The sequence below is a fragment of the Thermobia domestica genome, chromosome 17, assembly GCF_964235325.1.
Source record: "Thermobia domestica chromosome 17, izTheDome1.hap1.1, whole genome shotgun sequence".
NCBI classification, from domain to species: Eukaryota; Metazoa; Arthropoda; class Insecta; order Zygentoma; family Lepismatidae; genus Thermobia; species Thermobia domestica.
In genome coordinates this window covers 162,700,840-162,713,550 of record NC_137470.1, presented here as the reverse complement: position 1 = coordinate 162,713,550, position 12,711 = coordinate 162,700,840, and the positions used below count along the sequence as shown (strand labels likewise).

The 12,711-nt window shown below is 34.8% G+C and overlaps 1 protein-coding gene across 5 annotated transcripts in view; it reads left to right on the top strand.

The window, feature by feature from the left end:
- Nucleotides 1–12,711, top strand: part of Ets65A (DNA-binding protein D-ETS-3) — a 692,236-nt gene that overhangs the window by 452,271 nt on the left and 227,254 nt on the right. The window contains exon 1 of one of the 5 annotated variants that reach the window (XM_081744530.1): nucleotides 724–1,415. The exons of the other annotated variants lie outside the window; for them this stretch is intronic. Coding sequence (XP_081600656.1) covers nucleotides 1,340–1,415 — 76 coding nt within the window. The 5' untranslated portion in view covers nucleotides 724–1,339. Of the gene's footprint in view, nucleotides 1–723; nucleotides 1,416–12,711 lie in introns of those variants that run through there. 5 annotated transcript variants of the gene reach the window in all.

The following is a 12,711-nucleotide window of genomic DNA, read 5'->3' as shown; positions in this document are numbered from 1 at the left end:
CGAATTTTATCAAGACGTCTTTCACTTGTGTCTGTAAAGGGACATGTACAGATGTGAGGAATGACAAGGAGATTCATGCTCATATGTGAATGATATGCTGGGTAGATAGTGCAGGTTTAGATAATAATAATAATAATAATAATAATAATAATAATAATAATAATAATAATAATAATAATAATAATAATAATAATAAACTACAACAAAATATAATGAGAATCGAACGTGATTCGTGCCGATCTGAGGAGTAGAGAGAGCTCACGTGTTTATATGGTTAGCACATGTACCTTGGATGCAGGATATTCGGGTTCGGTTCCCGGTTAGAGCTCATGATGCTCGGATATATTTAATACAGTCATTGTGCGGAAAAGCGATGTGAAACTCTAAATCAAGTAAGTGTGAAAGAAGAAACAACAAGGATTTGATTTTCATTGAGAAGATTTTATGTAACAAAATGTGTTTATTATTCATATCGTTTCACGCTAACACAAATATTCATATGTTCAGTGTAGGTGTAAATTTGTATGTCTGTGTACATGTGCAACAGTGACTACTGTCAACCGCGACGTGGCAACATTGCGAATGTTCTTTGATGCAATCACCAGTTCCCTAGTTTTCTGTAGAAGTGAAATGGGGCGGAGCTTAGCTGACGCATTATGGGAAGAGCTACCCACCCTGATTGGTTGGCAGAAGCACTTCGTGACCGCCCCGCTCTTGAGGTGTCGTTTTATTCTTCCCAAAGCTTTTACCCGACACGAGGAAACCGCCAGCGAGGGAACCGCGAGTATTATTCCCACCGACACCAACTGAAAATGTGAGATATAAACACAATCGTCAAAGGTTAAACAGAGACAACTGGCAAAGGCTGATCTAACTGGGCAAGACACACGTTTACAAGTTCATTGCTTTTCGTAGCTGTTTACAAAGTGATTGTTTTGTTTACGTTTTTCCTTTCATGTGATTTAACTGTGATTATTTTTTTTTAAAGTTCCTCAGTAAACATAAAGTGTTAACAAGTGACTAATGAAACTTCGTGTTATTTAAAAGAAAAGAGCAAGGTGTAAGCAGTGTTTTGTTGGTGGACCTGTGCGACACAATTTCTGATACAGAAAATTTCCAATAATAATTTCTTACAAATTTTCTAGTGAAAAAAATACAGTGTTTTTTAGTGATCAGAAGCAAAGTTTTCTCAACTCAATTTTGTCTTAAAGGGTAAGGGGTCACATTGACCCCCAACTTGACCTGACTCTGTGAATAAATTATCCTGATGTGTGCTGCAATTTGTGCTCATTAATATCACTAATTACTTTTCGTAACGAACACTAATTGAAACTCAAAAATGTTGGATATTAAAACTTCAGCTGATTACCTAAGCAGGACTGGCACTTTTACTAATTTTTCTATGCTATTTGCCGGTAAATATTTTGTTGTTTTCTCTTACGAATTATTTGATATTCTATTATATTTATAGCTATAATAGTATTAATTTAGTTAATCTATTTTCGGAACTGATGGAACACTGTTGCTAAGTATTTTGTCTAGAAATGACCATATCTATAGTGGTAACTTAATGAAAAAATTCAAAGGAGGGTATATATTAATTAATAGGGGAGGAGAGCTTAAAAACGTTTTGTAATCTTGAATGATTGATTAATAGAGCTATATATATTCCTTTTGTAGATGCGCAAATCATTTAAAGAATATCATCTCCCATGTATTTGCCTTTTTTATTGCAAAGAAAATGTTAATAAACCCATATTTCAATCCACCGCGGGATATAGTAGTAATAAATTACAAGATGCTTCTTTGTAAATAAATCATTTGCATGTGTAAAACCATAAATCATTAACACATCATTACATAGTTAATCACAAAGTGTAGTTAACATAATTTAATACAACTTTGTTACTTTTCGTGCAATGTAGTCAGAAAACTTGTGATAAACTAATAATGAACTAGAGTACAAAAAAAAAAAAAAAAAACTTTGAATGTAAATGATGCAGACGAGTGTTTAGTGTATTTTAATTCCTCTTTTATTCATTAAACATATTGGTGTCGAATACACTTGATTGACACGCTTGACGTGAACTGGAAAACAAATCATTGATATGTCCCTAGGCTAACTTAATATTGGTTTTGCATCATACCGAACTACTTTGTACTCTTTTGCAAACTACCCCTGCAGATATACGATTAATATTGATAACTCATCAAACTTTTAAATATTATTATTTCTTCAATTAACTCTCTCTAACGAACGATACATAAAAAAATAGCAAACATTTTAAATAAAATGTCTTATTAATTTACTTGGTGAATAGTATTAGTTGGAACTCGGGATTAAAAATTACAGAACTTCTCTGTTTATTTCCATATATAGCCCGTCTCGATTTAATATGCATATAAAAATTAACTGAAATTACATTAGCTCCTATATTTACTTGTTACAAGCAGTGTATGAAAATATTATCTCTGTATCATTAAACTTTTTTTTAAAAAAAGTATATATATATATATAACATACACGTTCACACAAATGCTCAGCATATACATTTTACATGTCGTGTTATAATTTATTTCCAGTTGACCTTGAAGTTTCATATACAATGGATATTGTAAACCAATATCTATTCTGGTTCTAAAATAGTATTTGGTTTGCACAACTTCATATTATTTAACACACATGACCTTGAAATATACTTTGCATATACTCTATCCTTTTCTTTCCTTTTATAAAAAATAACGCATAAGTTATTAATGTTACCATACAATGATTTCTAGAATATGACATATTTTAAAAAAAAAAAATGTTTTAGCCCAATTTCCAGTATTAAGGCAACTAGCAATACACACAAAGGATTAAATACTATCAAAATGAAATGATATGCCAGTTTAAACAAATTCATCTGCTATAATGTTATTATCTAAAAGAAATACTAGCAATATACAAACTCCAGGTGATTAGAGGTATTATTGGCTCAATTTTATTAGTATCTTACTATTCCCGAACGGAGAACAATACTTCAGTAATACAACATTAATTTGCTCTTGCGTGTCCGGCGAGTTTTTAGTGAAAAGTTAATCATAAAACTTAAAACTTTCAGAATGTTGCTATTAAATTTCTACTTTTTTCTTTAAATATAGAACGGTTTCTATATTTTTATGATCTATATTTTTATCTTCTTTTTTATTGAACCTTGCTCATCATTATTTTTTTTAAATCTGGCTTGTATGACAATGTAGCCATATGTGTTTGTATATATTGGATATATATATTGCTGTAGCGGATTTATGTTATTTGCCTGCTACAGTGATATTCTCACAAAGAAAATTGAATATTGATATTAAAAGGTCAATTTTCTTTGTTATTGCGTAAGATATTATACCTTTCGGGTAGCTATAATGTATTTAGGATATACACTTATGTGTACGGGAACGCCAGCTCTCGTTTCTTCAATCAGGAAACGAACAACAGTGCATGATATTTCAAGGAATATCCAGCTAAATTGCCCCACCATAACTAAAGCTAGTCTATCAATTTATTATAATATCTTAAATCTACCTGGCTTCTTTACTTATTGGTTGTATTAAACAATTTTCGTGTAATATGTGAAGTCATAGATAGTACAGTTAAAAATGTTAATGTTTTAAACTGTTTTCTTAAAATAAAAATAATCCATGAAAAGTATTTAAATATATTGTTTAAAGTATTTATTAATTTACCTTCAATTCGTTTTCTATGAATGCATATCCACTTAAAATCTAAATAGCTATATAGTCCTGTTTGCTTTTCTCCTAACAATTTTGTTATACTACAAGAGCTTTAACATTCTGTATTGTTTCGCGTCAACGCAACCCAAAATTTGAGTTTTATTTTGCGATACACGTCACACCGACTATAATTTCTTCTTTTTTTCTCTTGCGTTGTGTTGCGATCTGCATATTTTGCAGAGATTGATACAAAATGAGGCACAGAGCTTTAAAATACTTGTAGAAATCTAAATTTTTATTCTTATGAAATTTGCATGTGATTACATATTTATACGATCAATGTATTGAGTGCAATAAGTGGTCTTCGTGTTGTCCTTAGGTTGTGGCGTTTTCCCATGATTGATTACGCGATAAGATCTATATAGCATTATATAGCATAGGTTAAATAAATTTGACCTATTATATCAAAATAGGTTACTATACAGCAAGTGCGATATCACAGTTCACAATTATTCAGCATCGTGGCATCCACTTGTCGCATAAAATGAATAGTATGATATTGCAAAAGCTTGAGGTTCATTCCGAAATACAAGAGCTCCTTCATGGCTAAACGGTTATCGTACGCGCCTTTTTTGTGGGAGATCCGGTTTCGGTTCCCGCTTGAGCTCCTGCGATTCGGATTACACATTAATCAGTAGGTCCCGTCTCATATAGTCTCGCTGCTGAAAGGGACGTTAAACTCAAAATCAACTCAACTCATTCCGAAATACAAAGAGTTTTCTCCACGAGACGAGACAAAATTTTCGTAAGGATATACAAGCTGATCCGACAAACAGATGCTTGAAGTGGTAACATACAGCTTTCAGGTCACCTTTCGGAGACGAGACAGTTTCTTGTCTCATATGGATACTTAAACATAAACTAACTAACTAACTAACTCTAGGCCTATAGAACCCGGAGGTTCAATGCCGCGTTCACAAAAGCTCTCCACTGACTTCTATCCTTAGCTAACTACATCCAGTTTCCACTTTGTATTCCAACCTCGGCGAGATCCATCTTAATATTGTCCTCCCATCTGCGCCTAGGTCTCCCTAATGGTCGTTTTCCGATGGGTCTTCCAGTCAAGACTTTGAAAGCGTTTCTACTTTCTTTCATTCTAGCTACATGACCCGCCCACCTAAGCCTCCTAGACTTGAGGACCCTAACAATGTTGGGTAAACCGTATAAATTATGTAGTTCCTCGTTATGAAGTTTCCGCCATTCCCCATTCCGGTTCCTCTTGGGTCCGAATATTCGTCTCAGGATCTTGTTCTCAAATAATTTCAGTCTATGTTCTTCCCTCAGAGTAAGCGACCATGTTTCGCAACCATACAAAACAACAGGCATGATTATCGTTTTGTATATTTTAAGCTTCAAATTCCTCGACAGAATTCGCGACGACAAGATATTTTGAACCGAATAATAACACGAATATCCTGCTTTGAAGCGACATTTAATTTCTCCGTGAATATGATTTTTTTTTCTGTTAATATTGATCCTAGATATTTGAAACTATCCACTTTATCAAAAGTATTATTTAATATTTTACCGCATCCATAATTTGCTGTATTCCGGTCCCGACGCACTTCCATGTATTTAGCTTTCTCTGCATTTACTTCTAAACCCATGTCCCTGCAACGAAGGCATCCGGATATTTGCTAAACTACTACGCCCAAGATTGTCGTCCGCGACGTTCGAGTTATGCCCTTCCTGGTTACAAACCTCGAGTATCTGTCCACCCTTACACCTGTTCAGTTTATTTTTAATGCCTATATTTAGTTTAAGTAAAGCTGTATAGTCTTTGATATTAAATTATTGATTTTTGGGTTAAGTAGGGTTTTTGGTCCTTTCCCGCAGCGAAACTGTATGAAGCTTGGACCTACAGCATAACATGGAAAAAAATGAAATGAAATCTTTAAGTTTAACGTCCCACGGTTATGCCGGTTAGGCTAAAGGAGACGGTGATAATGAGAGATGAGTGAAAAGGTGGAATGAAGAAAGTGGGAGGAAACGGGAGAACCCCGAGAAAACCCACGAGCACGGTGTTTGTCCACCACAAAGTCCACACGGCGCGAGCTGGGAGCGAACCAGGGACCCCAAGCACCGGAGGTGAACGCTCTACCACTGAGCCACCGCGCCCCCCAGCATAACATGGAATCCAAACCTGATGAACTCCCGCCGATAATCGAATCCCGGTCTCCCGCGCCGAAGACGCGAGCTCAGATTTTTCAAGAGAAGATGCGTCGTGAAGTGTCTTGTTCCACCTCAAAAATAGTCAGAAATTTTAAAATTATTTCGAAAAAAGTATTCACTTCAAAGGAAATATCCGTCTTGAAACCAATGCCAATACTTCAGGAGAGTTAGAGAGTATTCATACATTAAAATTATCACTAATTAATCTCCGTAAACGAAGCTTTATTAAATTTGGCTACACTGAGAAAAACATGTAGATGGCGTACTTAAAAAGATAGGTTACATACGTAATTCCTGTAGTTTTTGGACTTAACGTACAGCAGATGGATAACTGAAAACGCATGTTTTATAATACTTTCTGTATAAGTGTTCCATCTATACGTACTTTCTGTATGAAACAATGTTGGCGGTCAGGATCTCACATACAAATTGACGTATATAGCATATAGCCGACGAAGGTAACATAAGTATATGCATGTGATATACGGAAAACTGTTAGATGTCAGACATCCTGTAGCGGCATGATGTAACATCTAAGGGCAGTGCCTATGTAGCATACGGATAACGGATGCTCCGTAATGATTTTTAGAGTAAGCAAGAGGATACCGTGTATTTGTACAATATACCGCTGTCCGGAGAACGGATTTTTCTCTGTCTGTAAAAATAGTGAGTTTCGGATGCATTATATAAGAAATATACATAATAATGCATGCTAAACTACTACTCTTACCTACAATATAGATATGAACTTGGGTGCTTGATCAGTGACGGACATAGAAGGTAAAAACTGGGGGGAAGGCAGCCAGAATCCAGGCTATTACAAGTATATCATGAGTTTACTATAAACTTTCAAAAATAGAAATAGAAATAATAGCTTAAATTATTTATGCCACTCAAAAAAAAAAAAAAAAAAAAAATGGGAGGGGGTTAGTTCCCGGGATAGATTCACCACTGTGCCTGATGAAATTCTGTTCACCTTTAGTACATGGGGTCCCTGGTTCGATTCCAACTCGCACCAAGTGAACTTTGTAGCGGACAAACACCACGTGTGTTGGTTTCCTCGGGGTTCTCCCGTTTCCTCCCATGTTTTTCATTCCACGATTTCATTTATTTCTCATATTCACTGCCTCCTTTAGCCTAGCCGGCATAACCATGGGACGTAAAACTCAAAGATTTCATTTCATTTCATTTTTGATGAAATTCTGTGTACGACAATAGGTTTCAAATTCCATTTATGTGGTGCATTCATGTGTCAAAATCGCATAGTGGTCGGTTTGGAGTTTAACGTCCTTCTCAGCAATGACACTATATGAAGAGTATAACTGCAGATTAACGTAGAATCCGATCCACATGAGAGTGTGGGCCGCGGACAATGCTAGAACCGCTCACCTCTGGTGCAATAAGTCCTTGATTCGATCACTGGCCACGAGTTTGTAGTGAAAAATACCTTGTCCGTGGATATTACTGGGCTCTCCCATTTTATTCCGTATTCACATTCTAGCCATTCTTTCATACTAATCATCCGTACCCTACAAGTCATCAGTGTCGGATCTAACAGGTGAAACTCTTGGGGCAGCCATAACCCAGACTATCATAGGTATATCATGAGTTTACTATAAACTTCCAAAAATATATTAATAATAGCTTAACACGTTCGCTGCGGCAGAGCTATACGAGTCACCGGATAAGTGCTATACGAGTCACCATGTGTCTCGTTGATGGTTTGTCCATGGATGCTAGTAACGTGAAAAATCTGTACAAACGAAAATACCAGAAACGCACAGAGGTAATACAGTGCATACAATGGCACCGCACAGAAACGAAATATCGTACGAGTTATAACGAGATACTTTGTATCGGCTCATAATTACATATATCTTGGGCAGAAAGTGCTTTTACATAAGCACTATACCTGTTATAATGTTAATTAAAAATAAAAAAAGAAGAATGTTTTAATATATAAGAAATATACATTATTGTCTAGTTGGTTGCTATGTCGTTGTTTATATATACTCAGTTAACATGTTTGATTGCAAGTCGGTTTGTGTGAATATACATTAAAAGGGAATCAAAGAATAAATTATTTAATATTCATTATGGACTTGTAATTTCAGTAGAAAAGGTGAGCATACTAGTGAATATAACTTCAGAAGATATTTTAAGGTGAAAACGATTATTGCCACTAAATATATAACTGAACCAGGGTTAACGACTACCTTTGGTGAGTCGTTGTAAAATTTTTGGTTTACCTCACCCGGGATTCTTGTAAATTCATATCCCGAAGTCTAAAGTAAGGGTGAATTTACCTTAGTAAGAAGGTTCATGAATACGAACTCAACTATTCTTAGAAGTGACAGAGTAATCACAAGAAAAATCATGATTGGTGAGACAGTAGAGAATGAAACTGTTGACAGTGCTAACAACGAGCAGAATATAGATCCTATTGCACCCGGAATGTTGACATTAGAAGACAGAATTCTACTAGCATTGCAGCGACAGGAACAAAGCCGAAAGGATGATTTAGAAATTATGAAACAAAATTTAGCCCAGATGTCCGAAGAAGTAAAGCAAACAATACAGCAAAAATCTGAAGAATTGAGTAGACGGTATGAAGAAGTGAATGGACGATTAGAAAGACAGTATGAAGAATTGAATGAACGATTAGAGAGACAGCATGAAGAATTGGGTAGGCAGTTAGAACAAATAGATCAAAAGTCCGAAGAAGCGAAACAATCTGTAATACAAGCTGTGACAGACATCACGTTACAATTCGACGAGAAGTTAAAAAGATTATCTGAAGATTGCAAGGATAATTACAATCATGTAATCCAAGAAGTTAATATTGTAAAAAAAGATTTTGAAGTAATCGAATCTTCTGTTCGTCAGCAAAAGATTCAGGTGACAGATAATTCTAACCAAATACGTGCAAATACACAATTGATATCTACCTTACAGGAGGAAATTAGGACATTACAGATTAAAGACAACGCATACAACAACAACATGGTTAATGATCATTTGGAGTTCCCTCATTCACAAGAGATGACCTCGCATTCACCCGCAGTAGATCGACGTGGACCTTGCGTTATCTCTTCTTCAAGTAACCCATCCGATGAGGATATTATTTTGGAAAGAATTCAACCAAGGAATACAAATGGGCGGAAAAGAGATGATGGAACCACACATAACGCAGTAGGTAGAAATTTTCACTCAACACGAACACGAAATGGTGAAATAAATGTAAAGTTAAGTGTAAAAATGAGCGAAATACGTGCTATGAGTAAGTTTAGTGGTAGATGTAATGAAAATGCTACTTCTTTCCTAGAAAAATTTCAGGACGAATGCAGTATAATGTGTATAGATAAATCTCAATATATGAAACTAATCCCTCATTTATTACTTCCACTTCTTTATGGTTTAAAGCGGTACGGGAACACGTCAACACATATGAGGAATTCAAGGCAGCGCTGATTGCAAATTATGAGAATGACTTTCTACTTGCAAACAGAGACGCTACGATTAGAAATCAACCTTTTAATCCTCGCTTGCACAAATCTGTTGTTGATTTTGTTGTGAATACGTATAATGAATTAAAAATCGTAAATCCATTGCAATCTGAATCTAGAGTGATCGCATCTATTCGAAATCTACTACCGTTTAAATTACAACAAATCCTGTTTTCTACGCAATGCATGAGTTTTAATCATCTATTAATGCTTGTTCAATGTTATGAAACTCAATACCAGGCACAGAATCATCAAGCGGGAATAGGTAAAATTAAAAACAATCAGATAACTTTAGATCAGTACCAGTCCGGAATCTAAACATCCGTAATGTAGACGATACGGAACATAACCTAAATCGAGTAAATTTAAACAATCAGAACAATCAGAATAGGCAAAGATATGATGGGAACACACCTAACCTAACTAATCGTGACAATAATTATGTCAGACCATTTAACCAAAGTAGATTCAAGGAAATACATGGCGAAATTCTAGAAATACTGTAAACTACATTGATAGACGTAACCATAGTTCAAGAGATGGCACTTCGTATCAAAATCAAAATAATGACACAATTCATGTACAGAATAATAATGCGGAACATAATCATGATTGTGCGGTACAATGTACTTTATTAGAACCATATACGAGTATGAATTTAAACTGATTGCAGTTGATGTGGTAGGGGTTAAACCCATATCAGCTATTGATTCTTATGAATATTTATGTGTGAAAATAATTTAAGTTCTTCTTTTCGTTCACTTGAACATAGATTATTATATCTACCATACGGGAAGATGTTAATGTTGTTACTGATTAAAAACAAAGATTGTTTATATTATATTGATTTATGTTGAAACTTTATTGTCAAAGATTATATTCAGTAGAAGGTTCATTCTATTAAGCTAATTATCCGACGACTGTACTCATGTGTCACCTTATATGATACTTGGATAAGATTCTTTTGTATCATGACGCCTTGTTGATATGATGTATACTTTAAAATACCATCTTACGTAATTGTTATATAATGCGCCCTGGAAAGAGCAAACATTTTTTTTAACATGACCGTTTTTAATGATGAATGAAATCGTTGATCATTGTAATTTGTGTTTTAAAATGTAATTATCTCTTACGCTTTTGATTTCGCGTCCTTCGTTGATTGTATTAGTAAGCGACGACATTTTTAATGATAAAAGATAAATAATAATGGAATAAAATTTTTATTATAAATGTACTTATATGAAGGAAACTTAACGAAGTTATATATGAAGGGCGATCAAAATGTAGAGAACACAATTATTATCATGTCATTATTATAAACGGATCAGTGGTTCTTAAATATAAAAGTCAAGCTCCCTTATAACTTTTATATTTAGTCCCTTTATCGGGCGACATTTTATATAACGAGATACTTTGTATCGCTCATAATTACATATATCTTGGGCAGAAAGTGCTTTTACATAAGCACTATACCTGTTATAATGTTAATTAAAAATAAAAAAAGAAGAATGTTTTAATATATAAGAAATATACATTATTGTCTAGTTGGTTGCTATGTCGTTGTTTATATATACTCAGTTAACATGTTGATTGCAAGTCGGTTTGTGTGAATATACATTCAAAGGGAATCAAAGAATAAATTATTTAATATTCATTATGGACTTGTAATTTCAGTAGAAAAGGTGAGCATACTAGTGAATATAACTTCAGAAGATATTTTAAGGTGAAAACGGTTATTGCCACTAAATATATAACTGAACCAGGGTTAACGACTACCTTTGGTGAGTCGTTGTAGAGTCACCGGTGACTCGTAACGCAGCAAACGTGTTAGATTATTTTGTCACTTAGAAGCCTGGAGAACCCTAGCGTCCTCGGCTCCGGGCTAGATCTGCCTCTGCAAGGCATACACGTGGGAAATTTAAATTATGTATTTCATTTCATTTCCGAGCCGACGAGCTTTACATCGTGAGTCAAACACGGCTCATATAGTATTAACCATATATATAGTCACGAGGTAACATCGAGTGTGTGTATATCACTCAAACATAGGTATATATCAATACAGAAAGTGTATTGATTGTATATAGTAGTGCAAAAGCTTGCGATGCGTACTTGCGACATCATGATTGAGCGTAGTCTAATCTATTTCCTTATAGCTTGTACCAATTTATGCTTGGTTATTATTATTATTATTATTATTATTATTATTATTATTATTATTATTATTATTATTATTATTATCAAAAGATCCAATGTGGGCTTTATATCTGGAGAACTACATATAGTGTAGCCAAACCCAAACTATCAGTTAACTCAGTATGATGTGCTTATTCGGTAAGAAAAAAGAAAAATAAGAAAAAAAGAAAAAGAAAGAAAGAAAAAAGAAAAGATAGAAAACTCGATTTAGGGGGCGTTCAAAAATTTTGTGGCCTCTGATCCAAAAATGCATAAAAAGATCCAATTTAGACCTATTTCATTCAAATCATTTCCCGTACGCTTTATATCTGAAGAACTGCATATTAGTGTAGCCAAACCCAAACTAATATATCTGTTAACTCAGTATGATGTGCTTATTCCGAAAAAAAAGGTCCATTTGGGAGCCATTTAAAAATTTAGTGGGCACTGATCCGAAAACTAATTATTCGTCATGATCGCAATCTTTGATGCATTTTTTCTGATCATTCCTAAAATTGTTGTTTCAAAATGATTGAGTTGATTCTGAGTTTAACGTCCCTTTCAGCAGCGAGGCTATATGAGACGGGACCTACTGATTAACGTGGAATCCGAACCATATGAGCTCCTGCCGGGAATCGAACACGAGTCTCAGACGCTAAAGACGCGTGTGCTAACCGCTTAGCCACGAAGGAGGTCTTGTTTCAAAATAATTCAGAATGAAAGAATAATACGGTGAAACATCGCTTTACGGACACCTCTATAATACGGACAGTCTTTAAGGACATTCCGAGAGCAATGCACATCTTCCTCAAGTTCTTGTGCGTAATTCGCCCTCAATTTTCCATTATCGCCCAGATCCCCCCCCCTAAAAATGACGAGTGCCTACACTGATCTGCATGTCAAATATATTGAGACCTGCTTCACTTGGTATCCCGTGCTCTTTCCCTTTAAACAATCTATATCGGTTTACGCTCCCGCTACTATTTTGTCCTTTGAATCAAAAGACAATCCATTCTTTGCTGTACCAATTAGTTATTTAAAATGATGTTCTCCTTTCTAGTTAGCGTTTTAAAACATTATTATG